The sequence below is a fragment of the Capricornis sumatraensis genome, chromosome 8, assembly GCF_032405125.1.
Source record: "Capricornis sumatraensis isolate serow.1 chromosome 8, serow.2, whole genome shotgun sequence".
Lineage (NCBI taxonomy): Eukaryota > Metazoa > Chordata > Mammalia > Artiodactyla > Bovidae > Capricornis > Capricornis sumatraensis.
In genome coordinates, this window is record NC_091076.1 from 80,529,803 (window position 1) to 80,553,861 (window position 24,059).

The window sequence follows — 24,059 nt, forward strand, 5'->3', positions numbered from 1 at the left end:
AAGTGAGGGGAAATTAGCAATCAAAAGATGTATGAATCAGCACATTTCTGACAAAAAATTAAACCAAAATCTTAAGAATTACATTCCCTCTAACCTAGAAACTCTGATTCTAGAATTTTTCCTACAGAAAACAATTAAGACCGGCACAGAGTTGTGTAGAGATATAAAGTATTGTTTACAATACCACTGAGATGGAAACAACTTAAATATCTAGTAACAGGGGAACGGTAATGCAAATAAACCCCCACCCATGAGATTATGATGCTCTTCTGTACGGCTGAATGCTAAGGGACTATTTACAATTGTCCTGGTAGAGTTCATTATTGACTTTGAAAAGTATCCACAGCATTTTGTCACTGAAAAGTCGTATCCCAAAAGTTTGTTCAGCTTTTGGTTTTGGTGGACAAAATTAGACATTTTTTAGTCCATTTTTATTTTCTAGTTTTTCGACAATGACACATTAAATCTATGCATACATGCTAAGTCACTTCAGTCATGTCCGACTCTCTGCAACCCTATGGACCATAGCCCTTCAAGCTCCTCTGTCCATGAGGCAAGAATACTGGAGTGGGTCGCCATGCCCCCCCTCCAGGGGATCTTCCCAACCCAGGGATTGAACCTGCGTCTCTTACATCTCCTACATTGGCAGGCGGGTTCTCTACCAGTAGTGCCCCCTGGGAAGCCTTGTTAATTATATAGGTTTTTAAAAATGTATTTATTTGGTTGCACTGGGTCTTAATTGTGGCATGCAAGATCTAGTTCCCTGACAAGGGATTGAACCCGGGTCTCCTGCATTGTGAGTGTGGAGTCTTAGCCACTGGACCACCAGTAACAGCTGCAGTTGTCTTCAGCGGGGAGACAGCTATAGTCTCAGAGTCTTCCTGGAACGCAGGAAAGGGGCAAGGGGTGGGATGACTCCTCCACGGGACTGAGCTTTATCACACCTGAAGGAAGGTCTCAGAATGCCAAGGCATCAAGTAGCATCGCTGACACGTCTGTTTTCGAGGCTGGTCATTTTTTTATGATGTTCTTCTTGGCAGAAGGCTCGCTGTACAAATCAGGAAAAGAAGCAGCATGTGCATGTTTCACAAGCAAACAAAGCCAATGCTTTCTAGCAAGGGAGCCGACCTCTGTGATGACGGTAGATATCTCTCACCCTAACAGGCAAACCAGCTTCACAGTGGAATTGTACAGCAAATGGCAAATCTATTAATCGTCCTTTCTTCCCCATTGGGGATATCAGCGGATGTTTGTCATTTTACTGGAATATTCATATGGCCAGGATTCCCGGGAGACCAATAAAGTCTGCTCAGTTGTCTTAGCAACTGATTTGAGTAGAATGTGCCTGTGACAAGATCAACTGTGATGGATTGGGGAATAGAACGGCAGCTCAGATCCAGTTGGTGAGGGTTGAGATGGTGGCTCTGTGGCCTTCTGTTGAGGTTCACCAGCCTGTGCCAGCTACCACTTATGCCTCAGTTTTCTCACCTATAAAATGGGAATAATATAACTTCCTACGTCCTGTGTGTGCAGTTGCTCAATCATATCTGACTCTTAGCGCCCTCTGAACTGTAGCCCACCGGGCTCCTCTGTCCATGGGATTCTCCAGGTAGGAATACTAGAGTGGGCCCTCCTCCAGGGGATTGTCCCAACCCAGGGATCGAAGCTGCATCTCCTGTGTCTCCTGCACTGTAGGCAAATTTTGCACCCGCTGAGCCATCAGGAAGCCCTAAGCAATTAGACAGAGGACTGTATGCAAAGGGCTCAGTCCCTTTACGAAGCTGTTACATTTATGACACTGGCATTCATCAACGGCTCCATGATCCTCCCCATCCTATGAACGCTCTTCTTGTTTGTTTTTCATTTTATTCCAGTCCCTGGTGTCAAGAAGATCCCCTAGAGAAGGAAATGTCAACCCACTCTAGTATTCTTGCCTGGGAAATTTCAAGGAACCGGGCAGAGGAACCGGGTAGTCTATAGTCCATGGGGTTGTAAAGAGTCAGACACAACACAGTGATTAAAATACAAAAAAGAGAACCAAGATCCCCCTAGAAACTCCATCCAGCTCTGCAACTGATGCTGCAGACGAATCTCTGCTTGCTTGTTCTAGCAGGAGAGCAGCACAGGGTAGAGTTAAAGGACACTGTGTTTGGATTCTTTAGATGTGAGCTTGAATCTGGGGCCAGTCACGTATATTCTGTGCCATCCTGGGCAACTCTGTGCCACCAATGAAATGTGAATGACCTCATAGAATAATGTGCAGTTTCAGTGACATGATACTTGTCAGTTAGCACTGTAAATGTAAGTGCCTGACACAACAAATGGTAAATGATAGGGAAAAATATGATTGTCTTTGTGCAATACAGTAAGACTCCATTTATACTGGGAATTTTAACAATGCCAGTGTGGTTTCTTGGGCCAGGCATGAGGCTTAAAATGTCCTCCATTGGTATTGTAACTTAAAGAACAAATGTGTCGATTAAAACTGGACAATGGAATATTACTCAGCCATAAAGAAGAATGAAATTGAGTCATGTGTAGTGGTGTGGATGAACTCAGGGTCTGTCATACAGAGTAAAGTAAGCCAGAAAGAGAAAAACAAACATTGTATATTAACGCATATATGGAGAGTCTAGAGAAACAGTGCAGGTGACCCTATTTCCAGGGCAGGAATAGAGTCAAAGATGTGGAGAATGGGCATGGGGACATGGGGGTGGAGGGGGGAGGCTGGGATGGATGGGGAGATGGGACTGACATGGAGCCACTACCGTGTGTGAAATAGGCGGCTCGTGGGAAGCTGCTGCCCAGCACAGGAAGCTCAGCTCTGTGCTCTGTGATGACCCAGCGGGCTGGGATGAGGGACTGGGAGGGAGGCTCAAGAGGGAGGGGATATATGTATATTTGCAGCTGATTCACATTGTCATATAGCAGAAACTAACACAACATTGTAAAGCAATTATACCCTTTTTTTTAATTAAAAAAAAATTAAAATACAGACCCAGATCACACACACAAAAACAGCACTTCTTAAAGGGAAATACAGCTCCATGTCAGGTGCACTCACGGCTCACAGTAGTTACAGGATGCAGATCCTCCAGTGACCTACTTTTTCTTTGGGATATTTTGGGGTTTCCCCACAGACTATAGGCCCTCTAAATATCAGTCCTCCCTCTGTTCCAGTTATTTCAACTGGAGTCACCTTTTGCAATACTGAGCTGCTTTGTATCACCCAGCAGACATGCTGGGTGCCTAGATCAAGCTCAGGAAATTGTAGGAGGGGGTGCCTAAGCTGGGGGTGAGAAGAATCTGGAATTTGCCATTCAGTCTCCCAGCAATCATAGCGCCCCCTTAGGAAGCCCACCTGATGGGCCAGCTTGGCCCAGTATCAGAGGCCAAGACCATCGCACTCTCCCCTAGAGCCCCTGCATCACATACCTGGAGCTCATACCCTATCCCACTCCAGGTAACTCCATGGCATCCAGAGTTCCCCCAGGTATGATTCAAATAGCTCTGGGGGATGCACTCCAGTCTTTGTTACCAGGTGGACCATCAGCCCGCTGGAGTAAAGGGGCTGGTACATACTCCTTTTCATAGTGATGTGACCATAACTGCTAGCAGAGCACACCGCTCAGGTGTCTCCAGGCCTGGATGAACTGGAGTTCTCCTGGAAAAACAGATCCCAGCAGGTGTCAGGCAGCTCTCCCACGGAGCCCCACGTTTGTCTTTTTAAGTGAATCTGGCAGAAGACACATTGTTTTCCTGTGTGGCATGACAACCCGTGTTTTCAGGCAGCAATGAAAACGACAATTGTTGCCAGACATGGGGAAGCAGAGCAGGGGAGGAGCTGATATGAAGCCAGGCTCCCCGGAGGGGACCCCGAATCAAAGCCTCTGAAGAGGAGGAAAGAATGGCACAGGCATGGATGACCTCGTGCTGTCATTGGCAACCAACCAGTTGTCTTGGGAGGAATTCCACCTTCAGACACTATGACTCACAGGCCTGCCTCTCTGCATCGACCTCATCATGCCACCAAAATGATGAGCTGGGGTGTATCAGAATGGCGACTAATCCTCAAGAAGAAGCGTGAAATGTGGGCTGGATTTGAGGTGGGGAGGAAAGGGTGCCGTATTCCTCCACATACACTCATATTCAAACGCGTACAAAATATTACAACCCACATGCTTGGCTACGGGCCCACAAAATCTGCCACTCCGAGCTGAAGAAGAGAGAGAGGAGGACAGGCGATCGAATCTCATTGCCAAGGCCTCTTGCCCATTCTCCGCCACTTCAAGAGAGGATTCACTGACACTTCCGTTCACCATTCTACAAATTGTTCAAGTGCAACCCCCTGGGGCCCAGCCTGGGGGAGGACTGTGTTAAACACAAAAGAAGAACAATCCTTCTCCACCTCCAGCAAGGTTCAATGTATTCACAGCCAGGTAGAAGTGCCCTACCTGCAGAAGCATTTAATTGTCTTGGAAAGAGGGAAAGAATACTACAGAGAAGTGAAAAAGCAAAATGATATGCGATTCGGCACCAAAAGCAAGTGGATGTGGCCAGAAAGGCTTCTGCACTGGGGGGCCTGAGGACAACTTTATGCAGACGAAACTGGAGTTTTATCATCACGGATTGGAAAGGTTTGGAGGAAGAGAGAAGCACAAGAGTGATCTAGGTGGAAGACATTTCTGTGGGTGGGTTTTTTTTTGTGTTTTATTTTTTGTTTGTTTGTTTTGATGTGGACCATTTTTAAAGTCTTTGTTGAATTTGTTACAATATTGCTTCTTCTTCTTCTTCTTCTTTTTTTTTTTAAATTGTTTGCTTCTCTGGCTGTGAGGCAGTGGGAATCTTAGCTCCAGGACCAGGGATCAAACTTGTATTCCCTGCAATGGAAGGCGAAGCCTTAACCACTGGACTGCCAGGGAAGTCCCAGGTAGAAGATGCTTTTGAGGTGCTGATGTGGGTTGGGAATAGTGGAGAGGAAACCAGTCGACAGAATTCACTGGTTTGTCGGGTGAGATGAAATAGGCCTAAATCATGGGCAGCTCTGAAAACGCAGTGATATCGCCCACAGTTTTCAAAATGTGGTCCAGATTCCAGCTGCAGATGCAGGATGCTTTCAAAAAAGCTAATTCCTCGGGCTCGTCTCAGGTCACCTAACTCATAATTTATGGGATGAGAGAAGGGCTCAATTTCTTTTTAATAGATTCCAGATCATTCTTAGGTATAGCAGTTCAAAGGTCTTTGCTGTTAGGCATCTAAGCTTTAGTCTATTGGTAGTTTGTAATACTTAGAGGCTAAAGGCCAGGGTGAAATTGGCATTGAAGAAAGACTAGCCTACTTGGCCATAATAAAGAATGGAATTTTGCCATTTGCTGCAATGTGGATGGACTTGGAGGGCATTATGCTAAGTGAAATAAGTCAGACAGAGAAAGATAAATACTGTATGATACTGCTTATATGTGGCATCCAAAAAATACAACAAACCAGTGAACAGAGCATAACAGAAGCATACTCATGGATACAGAGAACTTAGTGCTTACCGGTGGGGAGGTGGAGAGGGGCAAGATAGGGGAGGGGGAATGGGAGATACAAACCACTGGGTATAATATAGACTCAAGGATATATTGTACAACATAGGGGAATATAGCCAATATTTCACAATAACTGTAAATGGAAAGTAACCTTTAAAAATTGTATAAAACTCATTTTTGAAAAAAGAAAAATATCGTATATTAACACATATATATGGAATTTAGAAAGATGAGGCTGATGAACCTGGGGCTTCTCTGGTGGCTCAGTGGTAAAGAACAGCCTGCAGTGCAGCAGATGTGGGTTCAATCCCTGGGCCAGGAAGATCTCCTGGAGAAGGAAATGCCAACCCACTCCGGTATTCTTGCCTGGGAATGACATGGGCAGAGGAGACTGGTGGGCTACAGTCCATGTGATCACAAGAGTCAGACAGGACTTAGCAACTTAACCACCACCATCACCGATGAATCTATCTGCAGGGCCGCAATGGAGATGCAGACCTAGAGAACAGGTTTGTGGACACGGTGGGGGAAGGAGTGGGTGGGATGAACTGGGAGAGGAGCATGGAAACATATACATTACTGTATGTAAAATAGATAACCAGTGGGAATTTGCTGCATGATGCAGGGAGTCCAAATCTGGTGCTCTGTGACAACCTAGAGGGGTGGGAAAGGGTGGGAGGTAGGAAAGAGGTTCAAGATGAAGGGGACATATGTATACCTATGGCTGATTCATGTTGATATACCTCAGAGACCAACACAATAGTATAAAGCAATTATCCTCCAATTAAAAATAAACAAATTAAAAAAAAAAAAGACTATTTTAGCAGTAGTGCACAAGGTGGATCCATAGGGGCAAAGACTGGAGGCAGGGAGGAAATCCCACCCAGGGTGTGGTGATGAGACCGGAGATATGAGGGTCTATAACCCATATGCATATTATCTCTTTGTTTTGTATTCTCAGGATCCCATTGATCACATCACTTGGGTACTATTCATACCCTGCAACCTTCCTGTGACTCACTAAACAGAAATTACTTTTGCTACATCTCTCATTGAATTCATACCAGAAATGTCTAACACCAAGCAAATCACTCTTGTCTTTCACCTTCTCCCCCTTCCAACCATGCGTATAAGCAAGCACACAGACACAGAACTGCACGCACACACGTGTAAGCACACAGTTGAGTTGCTCCCCAGAGAAAACTACCCACTTTCCTTAGCAGCTAAACCCGACACCAATAGAGGGAAACTCATTCTGCTGGCTCTAGAAACTTCCATGGCTACAGAGGCCAAGTGGCTGCAGAATCTTCTGATTCTAAGCAACCTGTTCACCATGGATGGTCCACGTCAATGCTCTCAGTGGGCAGAGGGCTCCGCCTTGCTTCTTGGCTTCTTTTAAGCAGCCTTGGAGCTCTGATGGAGATTGTTTTGTTACTTTGTGGTCTTGTCAGCATATTGATCTGTGAGTCCTGAGCACTAATTAATTGTTATGTTATCCAGCTCGATCCATCAGGAGGCTGATGGCCCTGACTGGGCACTGTGCCAAGGCCCAGGACTCCCTGAGGAGGAGGGACAGGGGAGACCAGTAATTGAGGGAGTGGAGATGTGATCTGTGGATAAGTCCAAGGGGAGACAGGATGCCTGTTCCAACAGATTGTATACGCGTCGCCGCAGAGAGGAGCTCCAGACTGATTCCTGGAATCGTTAGCCTTCCTACTCTCAATCCTTAAGGAAATCAACCCGAAACAGTCATTAAAAGGACTGATGCTGAAGCTGAAGCTCCAATACTCTGGCCACCTGATGCAAAGACCTGACTCATTGGAAAAGACCCTGATGCTGGGAAAGATTGAGGGCAGGAGGAGAAATGGGCAGCAGAGGATGAGGTGGTTGGATGGCATCACTGATTCAATGAACATGAGTTTGAGCAAGCTCCGGGAGATGGTGAAGGACATGGGAGCCTGATGTGCTGCAGTCCATGGGGTTGCAAAGAGTCGAACATGACTTATCGACTGAACAACAACTCTTTGTACATCACGAATTCTGCCTTTGACCCTTCCATATTAACACCGAGCCACCCACACACCCCACAACTCCATATTATCTAGAGCAACATCTGCCCACCTCCTCCCACCCCCTCGCCCTCCACCATCTTCAAGATGTATTCATAATAGAGTAGCATTGGTCACAACGAGTGAGTGCATCTATGTTGGACAATTTTTCCATTTGACCCCCCTTCCACACACACACACACACACACACACACACACACACACAAATAGTACACAGATTTAACAAAATTCCTATCAACATCTCCGCAAGATTTTTTTAAGATACAAATTATTCTAAAATGTACACAGAAAGGCAAAAAAAAAAAAAAAACCCCAAAAAACCCTGGAACAGTTAAAACACCTTTTAAAAGGAGAAATAGGACCTCTCTGGTGGTACGATAGATAAGAATCCACCCGCCAGTGCAGGGTACATGGGTCCAATCCCTGAACTGGGAAGATATCGCTTTATGTGGGACAGCCAAGCCCGTGCAGCACAACTACCGAGTCCGCGCTCTGTGACCCGCGTAGAGCCCGTGATCCACAGCCACGGAGCCCGCATGCTGCAACTACTGAAGCCTGTGCTCCGCAACAAGAGAAGCCACAGTGAGGAGAAGGCCGAGCACTGCAGCTGGGGAGGAGCACGCGCTCCCTGCAACCAGGGAGAGCACACAGAGCAAAGAATACCCAGCACAGACGAAAGTAAAACAAATAAATATTTTAGAAAAGGAAAAACAATGTGGAAGCGATCGGTCTGCTCAACTTCAAGAAATATCATGTAGCCACAGGAAGCAAGACTCTCTGGTTATTGGTAGAGGGACGGACATGTAGCTCAGTGGAACAGAAGACAAAACCCAGAAGTAGGCCCACACAAACATGTCCAGCTGATTTTTTGACAAATGTGCAAAAGCAATTATATGGAGGAAAGGAGTATTTTCAAATACAATGCTGAAGCAACTGGACATCAGATAGCAAGCAAAAAAAACAAACAACAAAAACCCCTCAACCTGAGTCTCATACTTTTCATAGAAATTAATGCCAAATGGTTCGTGGACTTAAATGTAAACATGAAACTATATAAACATCTAGAAAGAAAGGAAAAAAATCTTCTGACCTAGGGCTAGAAAATGATGTTTTAGACTTGGCACCAAAAGCACAATCAATCAAAAAAAAATTAACAAATTAGACTTATCAAAATGTAAAGCTTTGTTCTGCAAAAGACTCAGTTAAAAGGATGACAAGACAGGCTTCAGTCAGGGAGAAAATATTTACAAACCATATATCCTACAGATAACTATCATCTGGCATATAAAAAGAATTCTCAAAGTTTAACAGGAAAAATGTAAACAACCTGATTAGAAAGTAAGCAAAAGTAATCAAGAGACGTTTCACTGAAGAAGATAAACAAATGAAAAATAAGCACACGAAAAGATATTTAACATCATTAGTCATTAGAGAAATGCAAATTAAAGCCACAATGAGATATCACTCCATAACTATCATGGTTAAGAATGGCTAAAATAGAAAATAGTGACAACACCAAATGCTGGCAAAGATGTGGAGGAACTGGATCACTCATTCACTGCTGGTGGAATGTAAAATGGTACAGCCACTCTTGAAAACAGTTTGGCAGGTTCTTAAAAACAAACAAACATGCCATGCAGTTATTAAACAAGGCAACAACTGCACTCCTAAGCATTTATCCCAGATAAGAGAAGACCTGGACACAAAGACCTTCACGTGAATGTTTAGAGCAGCTCTATTCATAATCTCAGAAAGCTGAAAAGAATCCAGATGTCCTTCAACAGTTGAACAGTTGGTACCGTGGTACATCCACACCGTGGAATATTTCCTACTGAGAAATAAAAAGGAATGAAGTATTGATGCATTCCTGAATGTGTCTCCAGAGAATTATGCTTGACAAAAAAAAAAAAAAATCCAGTCTCGAAGATTATATACTGTATGAATCCATTCATAGCAGTCTTGAAATGACAAAATTAGAAATGATGGATAGGTTAATAGTTGCCAAACTTCCCTGGTGCCTTAGAGAAGAGTCTGCCTGCAATGCAGGAAACCTGGGTTCGTTATCTGAATCGGGAAGAACCCCTAGGGAAGGGCATGGCAACCCACTCCAGTATTTTTGCCTGGAGAATCCCCAAGGATAGAGAAGCCTGGTGGGCTACGGTTCATGAGGGTCACAAAGAGTCATGTATGACTGAGAGACTTCAATTTCACTTCAGTGGTTGCCAGGGGCTAGTGAGGGGGTGGATGCAGGAAGGAAGTGGATGTGGCAACATGAGGAATTTACCTAGTGATGGAAACCTTCCATATCTTGACTGTATCCATGTCAATATTCTGATAGAGTACTATATTTTTGCAAAATGTTACTATTGGGGAAACTGGCTAAACAATATACAAAAAATCTGTATTGTTCATGTATCAACAATGATTGTAAGTTTTAAATTTTTTAATTTATTTCTTTATCTGGCAGCACTGGGTTTTAGTTCATGGCATGTGAACTCTTAGCTGTGGCATGTGGGATCTAGTTCCCTGACCAGGGATCAAACCCAGAGTCCCTGCATTGGGAGCTTGGAGTCTTAGCCACTGGGCCACCAGGGAAGTCCCTTAAAATTTTAATTTTAGAAAACAGTACAGTAAAGGCAACATTTGTTTTGCTTGTAAATCTCCGATTTGGAAAGGGCTCAGTGGGTATGGGGGATTTAGGTGGCTCAGATGGTAAAGCATCTGCCTACAATGTGGGAGACCCAGGTTTGATCCCTGGGTTGGGAATATCCTCTGGAGAAGGAAATGGCAACCCACTCCAGTATTCCTGCCTGGAAAATCCCATGGACGGAGGAGCGTTGTAGGCTATAGTCCATGCGGTTGCAAAGAGTCGGACACGACTGAGCAACTTCACTTCACTTCAGTGGATATGGCTCGTCTCCGACCCACTTGTGTTAACCTGGACACCTACAAGGCTGGGGGCTGGAATCATCCGAAGTCTTCCTCACTCACACATCTGGAAGTTGATCCTGGTTATTGATGGAAACCTTAGGCCAGCCCCTGAAGTCAGATTTTGCACATGGTCTGGACTTCCTCACAGTATGGTGGCTGGGACTGAAGTGTGAGTATTGAAAGGGTGAGCCAGGTGAAAGCCTTGTCATCTTTTGCAGCCTAGCTGTGGGAGGCATGCGGTGTTATTTCTGCCGCACCATGCTCATTGAGGAAGTCAGGAGCGCCCTCCAGTTTCAAGAAGAAGAGAATATATTCTATCCAGTGGGGGAATGGGAAGGTTTCAGGAGACTGTGTGGGACTAGAAATCTAATGTCACCATTTTTTTAAATAAAATATGATGCGGCACCGTCTCTAAAGACTGACCTCTCTTCCAAATCGATAAGACTGGCCATAGCTACCTAGCTTACAAGTTATGTGTCCAGCCATGCAGAGAGACCAAATCTCTCTCTTTTAATGGTTCCTGATTTCTGGAGAAGGAGCTCCAATGGGCCCAAGTGAGTCAAGTATTCATACCTAGCCGAACTAACCATGACCTAGAGTTTGAGCCACATGGCCACGTGGAGGGCAGTTATATCATACACATGCATGTATGATAGGGAGATGAGGATATGACAGTAGAAGGACAATTATTCTGAGCCAGGAGGACTCACATTTAACCATCAAGGCAACCCAGAACACACCAAAGCACATAGGTAAATTTTCTTAAAATTATGCTCTTGTCAAGAGACAAGGATAAAATAACATGACACAGAAAGGTTAGATACAAAAGGATAGGCAAAGTTTATCAGGCAAATGCAAACAAAGAGAAAGCTGGGTTGGCAATATAAATATCAGATCAAGCAGACTTATAGGCAAAAAAAAAAAGGCATTAAATAGGACAGAAAGGGTTCTTTAATGTTGATAAAGGGTACAAGTCTCAAAAAAGACATAAGCACCATGAGGTTTTTTGTGTTGAACAAGATAACTGTGAAATATGTTAAATCAGGACTATAACAGATACAGACAGAAAATGACAGGAACTCAACAATAGTGGGGGCTTCCCTGGTAGCTCAGTTGGTATAGAATCTGCCTGCAGTGCAGGAGACCCCGGTTCAATTTCTGGGTTGGGAAGATCCGCTGGAGAAGGGATAGGCTACCCACTCCAGTATTCTTGGGCTTCCCTTGTGGCTCAGCTGGTAAAGAATCCTCCTGCAATGCAGCAGACCTGGGTTCGATCCCTGGGTTGGGAAGATCCCCTGGAGAAGGGAAAGGCTGCCGACCTCAGTATTCTGGCCTGGAGAATTTCATGGATTGTATAGTCCATGGGGTCCCAGAGAGTCAGACACAACTGAGCAACTTTCACTTTCACTTTCACCAATAGTGGGAGAGTGGGGATACCACCCTCAGTCTTTGACAGATTAAGTAGGCAAAGAATGAGTTAGGGTAGAGAGGAGCTGAATAATGTATTTCATGTGTCTAATTTAATAGATATATGTCAATTTTACACTCTATGAGAAGAAAATAATACCTTTTTTAAAGAATTCATGAAACATTCACAAAAATTTATCATATATTGGCCCACAAAGGCAACCTAAGTCAAGTCTCCAAAGCAGAAATTGTACAGGCTCCATTCTCTGACCACAATACAATAAAACAGAAAATTAACGCAAAAGTTCAAACTGACAAACCCAAACACTTTGAAATTTAACAACTCTGCTACAGAAATCTTGGGTCAGACAGAAAAATCAGAGCTGAAATTACAGATCATTTAGGGCTTAACAGCAATAAGAACATTCCATATCAGCACTCATGGGACTGCACCAGAGACAAATTCAGAGCTAGAGACCTGATATTGTTGATAGAAAAGAGTAAAAATAAACAGATGGAAGACTCAAGCTCGAAAATTAGAAAAGAATAATGAACCAAAACAAAGAAAATTAGGAGGCAGAAATGAACAGATCCAAAAGCATAAAATAAAGATATGAAGGGATAAAAAGCTCTGATATGTAAAGAGTTAGTTATTTGAAAAAGAATGATGGGAATAAATTGATGATCCAAAAAATATTAGGACAAGATGTTAAGACTGAAAAAGAAATACAGTTTCCTGTATAGAGGTTTTTTGAGGGTATGTTACACTTTTAAGCTAATAAAGTTTCAAATGTTCAATGGACTTATAAAAAATGGAAATTACAAACTGAAATTAGAAAATGTGAATGAATCAATTTGTAAGGAAAATGTTGCCAAGTCTGAGAGGCAGAATACATAAGGATGTGGGCTCTACTGCCAGCCTGCCTGGACTTGAATCCCATCTTCACCTGTTCGGCAAATTATTCAACCTCTCCAAACCTCAGTTTCCTTAACACTAAATCGGTGATGATAACAACATCTATCTCTCAAAGTTTTTGTTGTGCAGTCAGTGAAATGACAAGCCAATTCCCTACCACTGTGCAAACCAGACTCCCCAAAAGACAGCAGGCATTTTTCTTATTGCACTCTTTCAAACTTTCAAAGAACACATCTTTCATATGCTCTATTAATAGTTCCAAGGCATACAGAAAGATGAACAAGTGCACTTGATTTTACAGAATCATTATCTTGATACAAAAAGCCCTGCCATGTTCGCACAAAAGTGCAAATTTTCTTTATGAATACATAGGAATTAAATAAGATGGGATCCAATGTTGTAATGAATGAATGAGACATAAAAATGAAATAATGTATTTCCTAGCAATAGATGAATAGTTCAATAGAAAGCAATCCATTAACCCACTTCATCACATCACAAGGCAATTGTCATTGTGTTGACCAAGAAATGCTGTTTTTAATTATTTACCTAAAGAAGTAAGACATGGACAAAGAGTTGTGTTCAAGGTTGTTTGGTGTAAATTTATTGAACTTTAAATAATCTAAATACACATTAATAAGGGAATGTTTATATATATATGTATATAAACATTATGTTTAAGTCATATGTAGAAATACAGTATAGGTTATTCTATAGAAAGGGCTATTGTGAAACCATATAAAATATTTCAAAGACTATTTGAAAACATGAAAATACATTCAAGATATGTTGTCTATTAAGTATAAAAGAAACTGATTAAAAATAGAAAACAGTTACATATGTGGAAACTACACATATTTATCTTTGTGTGTATATATGTACATGGACATGTATGTATGAACATTAGGGTTGTTTCTTTTGTTACTGTAAAAATGCTACAGGGAATAATAACCTTATGCATTTGTTATTTAATGAAACTGTAATGATCAAATCACCATATTTTTCTCTGTTTTAAGCACCATAATCTGATTCTCACTTGTGCAAATGAAAAATGCAAATTGCTATTCATTGCGATTTAAGTTTGGGTGTGTATATGTGTGTATGTAAACATACACATAGTAATTTATCGGGGGAGGGAAACAAAAGAAAAGATAACAAAATATCATAATGGCTGTTTTACAATGGTTTAATTTTCTACCGCTGTAGATGCTTTTGCTTAATTTCAGTATGTGAAAAAAAATCAAATATTAGCAAAATATCTGAAGTGAGATTCAAACAAAAGGAAAAGCCCTGCCCTTGTAAACAAGCTATCTAAATTCAAGACATATATCCTGTTTGTAAACTCATGTGTTAAAAAAAAAAGATAACTACTTCAAATAAGATATTTGAGGGGTTTTTCACAGTGTCTGGAAATCAGCAAGTCAATAATATATCAATATTGATATATTGCAATGAAAATCATTGCAAAGATTAGTTTTTAAAGGTATGTGAAAGTGTTTAGCACAGAGCCTGGGGCATAGCTGGGTACCAGGAATTATTAACTGAACCTGAATCATCTCCCTTTCCTAGAAACACCTAGATTCTTAAATAGAAGATTAGAAGTGCTTCTCTCTGGGACTTCCCTGGTGATTCAGTGGTTAGGATTCCATGCTTCCAATGCGGGGGGTGCAGGTTCAATCCCTAGGCAGGGAACTAAGATCCCACATGCTGTTCAGGGCAGCCAAAGCTTTTTTTAAAAAGTGAGAAAAAAAAGAAGTACTTCTCTCTGCCACTCTCCACTGTTTAATCTGAGTTCTCTCATTACTTGCAACTGCTTTATTTGATGCTGCCATATTGTTTAAAAACAAATAAATAAATGACAATAACAACAAAAAACAGTGAAGTTGGTTTTCTCCTTGCCTCCGGAGGACAAGCAGAACAAACTACCCTTTATCTCTCTTCCTGGATTCTCTCTTCTTGGTTAAAATCCAGATCCAGGGTAGAATTGGTTCAGTGTCTGTCAAATAGTTTTTCCTTGGAAGTAACTTAATATTCTGCTTTGAGAAGGTAGAGGGTCTTCATGTGAGAAATGGTGCTTCTTGCCCCAAACTATATTCCACTGGATAGAATCCTTAAGATCTTGCTCTGAACCAAAGGAATGATATAAATAATTCCATTGGTATGGGAAATTTTGCCTGGTGGTAGTACATAGGACGATTTGTCTTGGAAATACCTAGAGACTAGAACTAAGAGAAATCTGGAAAAAAAGATATACTGTGGGCCTGGATTTAGGAGGTTGCCATATGAGGAGAATTTGGGCATTCACTGGATGGATATGGAAGATGAAGGGAGGGAAATGGTGAATGAGAACTGAAGTTTTGCTTTAGCTTTCTGAGCCCATGGAACATTAGTACCATGGACAGGGCTTGAGAAGCAGAGAATAAAATGATGAGCTCACTTTAGGATGCAATGGTTTGGGTTAAGGGCAGGAATTTCATGGTGACAGATATAAGCAGCTTAAAATCTAACCCCACAGACCAGATAGATCGCAGGTCAGAGGTGTAGACTTGAAACCTCTCAATCTGGGTAAGAAGATAGACCCCAAGTCTTTGTGAAGACTCCCGAGCCTCATGACATACTAGTATTTAGAGAATTAAAGAGAAAAGGAGATCTAGTGAAAGAGCTTAAGGATGAGTAGCAAGAGGGTATAATGCCAAAGATAGGAAAGATGATTTCATCCAGGAAATGGAAGCAAACATAGACCTAAGAGGATGGCAGGGCTGTGACCCGTGGTTTAGATAAACTAAAGCTAAGACCTCATGCCTCCTCCTTCCTTTGCTTTGGTTGAAATAAGATGCACATACCAACAAAAAGCAAACATACAATGTTGAACTGAAGCAACAATATAATATTGAACTGTGCTTTGGTGGTAAGCCAAATCTTCATTCAGTTTTAGAAGCCTTGAACTCCTAACTTTAGCAACTATGCTACTGCTAGTGCTAAGTCGCTTCAGTCGTGTCCGACTCTGCGTGACTCCAGAGACGGCAGTCCACCAGGCTCCCCCGTCCCTGGGATTCTCCAGGCAAGAACACTGGTGTGGGTTGCCATTTCCTTCTCCAATGCATGAAAGTAAAAAAGTGAAAGTGAAGTCGCTCAGTCGTGTCTGACTCTTCGCGACCCCATGTGCTGCAGCCTACCAGGCTCCTCCGTCCATGGGATTTTCCAGGCAAGAGTACTGGAGTGGGGTGCCATCGCCTTCTCCGAGAATCTCTCTAGTTTGCAGAAACTTGAGAAAGGAAGTCTCTGGGCTTTTGCTCTCTACAGCAACTATAACTCTATTCATTGTGTGGCTTGTTCAATCAATGTGGACTTTTGCATTAATTAAAACCAATGCTTTTGAAATCGCTGGCTGTGTCACTTATAGGCAGGACAGAGACCAGGATCCAGGACTCTGGATCTCAGGCAGTTGGTGGTTCATGTCAGCTTACTACCTCTCAGGACACACCCAGATACTTGTGTATAAAGACCCAGGACAAATTAAAGCTCTATAAGATGCAAGCACCTTACATTAGGGCATCCCTTTCCTGTCCAACCATGCCTGAACACCCTCCTCCCCTCAAAAAGATCTACTTCCTCTGCTCAGTTCTCTATCCCATGTATGTATATTTGCCAAGTGTCCCCTAGTCTCCATTCTTCTCCACCCCAACAAAGCCTCTGACGCTGGTCAGCCAGATCCACAGGTGTAGGTGGCTCGCCATGATGACAGAGGAAGCCCTAATGCAGAAAAAGAGAGACAGAAGCATCCGAGGAAGGACCCTGCCTTGTTTCTAGGGTATGCAAAGGCCTGAGGTTCTTGGAAGTGCTTCCTTTGACTCAGAGAAGCATAGCAGAGGTCAACAGAGGTGCTGCTGTGTTGAAGAGACTACGTAATTCCTGAACTCGTCTTTAAAAAATTTTTTTCTGTGATTTTCAGGTGATCATCAGTATAACCATCCGATTTTAAGCAGCGCTACCCAGACCCCTACACATGGTGAGAGATGATTGAGAGCGTTCTGCATTCCATCCTCATCCCAAGGGGCTCCATCCTAGCTACTGATGCCGATTACGGCATCAAGCACGGTCACTGGCTCACTGAAGCTAAGGTGGTGTGAGGAGCCAGGTATCCGCCCTCCTCTAGGGCCACAGTGACTCACTCTCACTTTTAGATCATTGCCCCCCTAATGTCTGTCTCTGATATCAAAGTGATCTTCTGCCATGAAAGGGGAAGACAAAGCCCCTTTCTTAATCCATTTCACTTATAATCTTGATCACTTCTTGCAGCCATAAATTCCATGTGTCCACAGCAAGGAGTGAACACTCTTCTTTGCCCAGGGCTACTTGTGGTGCCATTTAGGAATGACATGAGATGTGGAAAACTCTATCGATCCTTCCCCAAACTAATTAAGATTGGATAAAACTCAAAACCAAACTGGATGACTTGAGCTTTAGCTCCCAACAGAGGAAGAACCTGAAAGCTGCAGAGCATGAGTGTGTCAGCAGAGTGCCAGGGAGTTACAAAACCATGTGTCCCTCTTACGTTGTTCACACCTTCCCTTCAGATCACAACTTATCATTTGCAACTGCAGTGAAAAACTATTTTTGGTACATGCTCAAAACTTGATAGAATGCAAGACAGCCATGTAAATTATGAGCTATCAGTCATTCTTCTGTCTTGGCTGTTAAATAATGAAAACATCACTAAATTTTAGTGAGAGGGAAACTCAAAACAAAGATAAATTCTGCAGCTCGCCTGGCAGAGAGATCTACACCTCTCATGTCGGACTATGCTCTGTTTCTGCAGTAGAATTTGGAGAACAAAAGGGAACTATCTTGAGGTCCCCCTCCAGTGCTAGGCTCCTCATGAAAATATGTGATGACAGCAACAGTTTAATAAGGTGTTTCAAGTTGCAGGGTCTAGGAAAAAGTAGAACTGGGGGAAATCAGACTGCTCACCCTGATCCGCTAAAAGAAGCTGGTACCACCAGTGATGTTGACAGTAGGAATAGGAAGAAGGGTTCAGCTAAGAAATATTTGGGAGAAAGAATTGGGAAGTCTTAGTTACTAACTGAATGTGGCTGATAAGAGTCAATTATGAGTGAAATGGAGAGTCACGATCAATGAAAGAACGAAAGGTCTTATGAAAGCAATCTAAGAAATCAGGAAAGCAGCCAGTGTTGCTGGTGGGATGGAGCTGTTGATGGTGAGTTTGGATCTGGACATCGAGAGCTGGATATGACTATAGGATCTGCAAGGAAAATCATTCAGTAAGGCAGTTAGAAATACAGACATGAAGTCTGGAGGGAGATAACAGCCGAAGATGTAAGTTATGCTTTGGAAGCAACAACAGAAGTCTTGGGAGTAGGGGCAATCTGTGCGAGAAGGCTGAAAGAGAAAAGCAGAAGGCAGAAACAGAAAGCCTGGGGGATGCCCATGGTGATGAAGCAGCAGCAGGAAGAGGATCCAGAAAAGGCAAGCGAGGATGTCTGCTTGCTCAGTATCATTTCGAAAGACTAACTCTGAGTTGATATTCCCCAGAAGAAGCCTACACTAGCACAGCCTCCTGAATACAAATGGAGGAACCAATCTTTTTTCTTTTTTTTGCCTTTATTTAATTTACTTTTGCCTTTTCATAATGTTCATGGGGTTCTCAAGGACAGAGTGACTGCTGAAGTGGTTTGCCATTCCCTTCTCCAGTGAACCAGTTTGTCAGCCAGAACTCTCCACCATAACCCCATCCATCCTGAGTGGCCCTGAATGGCAGGGCTCATGGTTTCATTGAGTTACTCAAAGTTGTGATCCATGTGAAATTTTATTTATTGATTTATTGCTTTTTAATTGGAGGATAATCTTTATAGTGTTGTGTTGGTTTCTGCCATACAACAATGAGAGTCAGACATAGTTTTATATATATATATATATATATATGCCTTAATTATATATATCTCCCTCTTGATATTAACACATATATACAGAATATAGAAAAACAGTATTGATGAACCTATTTTCAGGGAAGGAATGGAGATGCAGATGAAGAGAATCGACTTAAGGAGGACCCTTCCTTTCCGGTTCCTCTTCCTATCTTCTTCTGCCACCTGATGCGAGAACACTGAGGATAGATGAGACCCAGTACCTGCACTTGAACAGCTCGCGGCTCAGTGGAAGCAGGGTTTTCTCTTCATTCCTTCCTTGGATGTTTTACTTTTCCCAGGAGCTGGCAGATCAACTCTCAAGAGAGGAGGCGACCTGTGTCTACTTGATTAGCCAATGGGCATTAACTGAATTCTTATTTTGGGCCAAGCACTGTGAAGGCATCAGAAAAACTGGAAAGCAAAACTTCTGCTGTCAAGGAGATGGCAATCTTTGGAGATCAACAAGACCAACTAGAGTCAGATGATGAAAGACCACATAGACACTAAACTGGCTGGTACTGGCCAGAGAGCAACAGGGGCTTGAAGACCAGATGCCACTCCGGGCTGAAAAGATGTCATAGTGTCACAGCAAAGAGTCTTAAGGGAGGGGAGAATTTGGATAGAGGAAGAGTAAGGAAACGATTGTGAGAGGAGAGACAGCGTGGGCAAGGGGGCAGAGGCAATCAATCACGGTGGAGGCAGAAAGCAAGGAAGGGTCAGCCTTGGCTCTGTGGCAGGTTTTGGAGAACAGTGAGGGGTAAGAATATCCAGAAACGTTGCATTTGGAAGTGGGTGAGCTGCGTGATGCCCTCGGTAGAAGAGAGAAGCCCACAAGCGGAGGAAGTTCGTTCTTCTCGAGCATGGCCCAAAGTGAAGACACAAGAGCTAAGGGGCTGGTGGCTCCTTCCCAGCTCTGGGTAGCGGTGCTCCTGGCTCCCTACCCACTCCACTCCCTGGCACCAGGGAGGCTCCATGCTAGGGAGGCTCTTTCTGTACAGCATGTTCTGATCACCCAGGGATGTAGAGCATCCCCCCACCCCCTCACATATGTACCGAGCTGGCGTGAATACCTGATCATTGGCTGGGCCTCCCTGGCTCCATCCCCAGAGTTGAGGGTACCGTGAGGGCGGGAAAGGATGGAGAAGCCAGTTCCCTGTACTGAGACTGTCCTTGAACAAAGCCTAGAAGAGTTTCTCTTTGTCTCAAGGTTCATAGCATTCCCTTTGCTGGGGATGGGGAACCACAGTCCTCTGATACACTTGTCCAAAGTTAGAGCCTGCTCCTACTTGGGAGTCCCAAAGCAGGCGGGATGATTCGAGAGCCACCTAGCTGCCTCATTTCTGGGAATGGTACCACTGTTTCTCCAGCAATCCCTGTTGACTTCTTGCTGTACATCAAGTCATCCAAGCACCAAGGCATGCCTGTCTTCCTGCCCGGGCTCTCCATTCCTTTTTTCCCCCCATCTTCATGGCCACTCATCAGCTATACCTGCATTTTCTCTCCCCTATCCCCTGACTCCTGTAGTACTCCTAATCTGGCCCCCAGAGCCCAGACCAGCTCATTCACCTCATTAGTCATTCATCTCACTTCTCTTTGGTCTTTTTCCCCCGTGTCTTCCCCTCCTTCTTTTCTCCAGGTCTGGCATTGAACAATCTCCCTTCTCTCTCTTAGACTTTGGAACCTCAAGGTTCTGTCTCAAGGGATGGAGGGAGAAAAACAGAATGACATGCTAAACATTTTTGCCTACATTCTTTCCTCCAGCAGTTAAGAGATGGCTAGGGGGGATTCAGAGGAAGGAACTGTAATAAGAGGAAATAGCTTTGCAGCTCACAGTGCCTTGTCAGGAGCAGGGCTTGGAGGAGCCAACGGTGGAAGGGGTGGTGTGAGAAGTGAAATGACCCACGGACAGCGTGGGTTGGAGTCTCAGTGGAGCTAGGTCCTGCACCCAGTCCTAAGGGTACGCAGATGAGATCAGTCACTCTCCCTTCTTCTCCTTCAAACTTAGATTTTTCTGAGCCTGAGAACTAGTTTGCCTAATACTATTCACACCAAAATGAATGGTTTTATGACCCACCTCCTCAGCTCCACTGGGCTTCCATTTTCATCTGACAGCCCAGTGATGTACTGGGAGAGTCTGCCATTCAAGGAAGGGTGACCTGTCATTATGGCCAGTGCAGCCAAAAGCTCCTGCCCCCCCGGCTTGCTGGCCACTGGAGCTGAGCAGAGGGAAAGCAAGTCACCAGATCATCTGTGTCCTAGTACAGGGTCCCAGGAAAGCAGGATGGGCTCAAGAGTTGGAACCTGGACACATTCCTCCTGCCTGCCCCTGCAAAATTTTGTCCCCACTAACACCATGACCCCTCCCTTTTTTTGCAGAGAAGCCTCGGATGAACAACATCCTGACATCGGCCACTGAGCCCTATGACCTCTCCTTCTCACGCTCCTTCCAGAACCTGGCCCACCTGCCCCCATCCTATGAGTCTGCAGTGAAGACCCACCCCAGCAAGTACTCATCCCTGAAGAGGCTAAGTAAGTGGGATATTTTCCCAGGGCTGGGGGCTGCTTCCAAGGCCTCCATGACATCTTCTGGTGTCTCACTCTCTTGCCCCACACCTGAGGGCATGGGGTGGGGTCCCAAGAACAAAGAGAAAGTGGAAGAAGAGAACAAACAAGTCCCTCGTTTTTGTTTTTTAGAGCGTGAGTCCTTCTTCTCCCTCGGTAGAGAGGAGGCCAAGGGATCCTCAGACCCACATTCCCATGGGAGGCAGTGGTTTACACCACATTAACTGCAAGAGAAAGCCTTCCCCCAGCCTCACCCCACACCTACCTTCTTCAAACCGTGGGCCTCCCTTGCTCTCTGTCTTGGAGTAAAAGTGATCAATGCCAGAGCTTTCTCTGAGGCTCTTCCCAGAGACCTGGGCTTATGGAAGGGCCTATAAACCAGCTCTCTGCCTAACTCCATCAGCGCTGTCTTGGGAACCTGAGACCCGTGCACATATCCCATTTCATGAGTTGAGCCCAGGTCATCCCATGGTCCCAGCTCTGCCATTTGAGTCTGGGGAGGCTCTTGAGACTGACATGTTTCAGACGTTACAATATCAAGAAGGTATATGGTAGGAGGAGTCCTCTCTTCTAGCTTTCCAACTCTTGGACCTTTTGCCCCCACTGCCCAATGAGTCTGTTTTGATGACCACCCAGCTACAGGGCCGAGCATGTACTTGAAGGTACAGAGTGACCTACTGTTATAGCAGTTCAGCTCAGGAGACAACCTTGGCCACCTCCAAAGTGGCACAGTTGAGTTTCTATGGTTAAATGTGGGGAATCCCACATTCTGCAGAGATCTGGAAGACTGTCTGTAGGAAGCCTTACTCCTCACCTGTAGGGTAAGGCAGGATCATCCTGGGTGAGTTCAAGGGTGAGCTTCGGGATCGAGGGAAAGGTGGAGCATCTGAATAAGGTGCACATATGGGGTTGCCCCGGGCTGCTCGTCTTGTAGGCACAGGCGAAGCATGTGTAGACTTGATCCTGTGCCATGTGTTGGCTTCCCAGGCATAGGCTGTTATTCCAGAGAAGGTGTTAGTATGTTCCTAAGTAACCAGGAACCATTTCCACAAGTGCTTCCTGGATGGAGCATCCTGCTTTATTCCAGCAGGAGGCTGGTTCTCAACCCTGTTTCCTTGGACAGAGGTTCTGAATCTCATCAGAAAGCTGCTGGCTGCTACCTGGGAGTTTCAGCAAGATCCAGGGAGCTCTTCTGTTTTGGGACCATGGTATGGCAGAAGCAGTCCTGGAGCAGGAGTTCAGGGTCATGGGCTTGCCATGGAGTTGGCTCTGAACTCCACAGGGACCTTGAGGGAGTCCCTTAACCCCAGAGTGGGTCCAAGAAGTAGGAGCATCAGCAGCGCCTGGGAGCTTGTTGGAGAAGTAGGCTGATTTGCAGACCCACCCCAGAGCCAGGTCTGAATCAGACTCTGCATTTAACAAGACCCCTGAGGGATTCCCCGCTGCCTCCATCAGTAAAGAATCTGCCTGCAATGCAGGAGACCAGGCTCAATCCCTGGGTCGGGAAGATCTCCTGGAGAAGGAGATGGCAATCCACTCCAGTATTCTTGCCTGGAGAATCCCATGAACAGAGGGGCCTGGTGGGCTACAGTTCATAGGACTGCAAAGAGTTGGACCCGACTGAGCGACTCAGTCAAGCCAGCCCAAGGACTGACTTGCACGCGCAGTGGAGAAGCACAGCGTCGACCCCTCTGGGCTGCATCACTCCAGTGCGTTCCTGGCTGCAGCACTGCGGTGTCCCCCTCGGCTCACTCCTCTCTCTCTTGCTCTCACCCTGTCTCTCCCCTGCAGCCGACAAGGAAGCTGACGAGTACTACATGAGACGGCGGCACCTGCCTGACCTGGCCGCCCGCGGCACCCTCCCCCTCAACGTCATCCAGATGTCCCAACAGAAACCGCTGCCTCGCGAGCGACCCCGCCGGCCCCTCCGGGCCATGTCGCAGGACCGGGTCCTTTCCCTGGAGCGAGGCCTGCCGGACGACTTCGGCCTGCCCTACGACCGCCTCCTCTCGGACGAGCAGCTGCTCTCCACGGAGCGCCTGCACTCCCAGGACCCGCTGCTGTCCCCGGAGCGGACGGCCTTCCCCGAGCAGTCCCTGGCGCGGGCCATCTCGCACACGGATGTCTTCGTGTCCACGCCTGTGCTGGACCGCTACCGCATGACAAAGATGCACTCGCATCCCAGTGCCTCGGATAACTCGTACGCCACCCTGGGCCAGAGCCGCACGGCGGCCAAGCGCCAGGCCTTCGCCTCGCGCAGACACAACACCGTGGAGCAGCTGCACTACATCCCGGGCCACCACACCTGCTACACAGCCAGCAAGACAGAAGTGACCGTGTGAGCGGCGGGGGCCCGGGCTCCGCAGCGGCCTGGACGGAGCCGCTCCTCTCGTCCTCTCTTGTTGGGGCTCGGGGTGGGCCGCCTCTCCCAGAAAGCCATACTCCTGGGACTCGGCTGGTGGCCTGGCACAGCGCGTGCGCAGACCTGGGATCTAGAGGGGTCACCCTCACTGTTCCAGAAGAATCGGAGGGGACGGAGGAGAGGGGCGAGGCCCCGGTCTCCCTCCCCTCCCCCACTGTCACCAAGTCCCTTTCAGTCCCACGTCCCCCTCCCCCTCCTGGGGGGCTCAGCTGCAGGTCCGTCCGCCAAGAGACCCTGGTCGGAAGCTGCCCGCCCGGATGTGACTTGGCCGATGGGCTAACGGAATAGGCTCCA

At 45.3% G+C, this 24,059-nt stretch overlaps 1 protein-coding gene across 3 annotated transcripts in view; it reads left to right on the plus strand.

Moving 5' to 3' along the window:
• Nucleotides 1–23,685, plus strand: part of SHISA6 (shisa family member 6) — a 259,575-nt gene extending 235,890 nt beyond the window's left edge. For 2 of the 3 annotated variants that reach the window (XM_068978983.1, XM_068978984.1), the window contains 2 exons: nt 21,158–21,310; nt 23,135–23,685. In XM_068978983.1, the coding sequence (XP_068835084.1) occupies nt 21,158–21,310; nt 23,135–23,685 (704 nt within the window). Of the gene's footprint in view, nt 1–16,806; nt 16,864–21,157; nt 21,311–23,134 lie in introns of all 3 variants that reach the window. The other variant, XM_068978982.1, reaches the window with a different exon arrangement.
• The last annotated feature ends 374 nt before the right edge of the window (nt 23,686–24,059 follow it).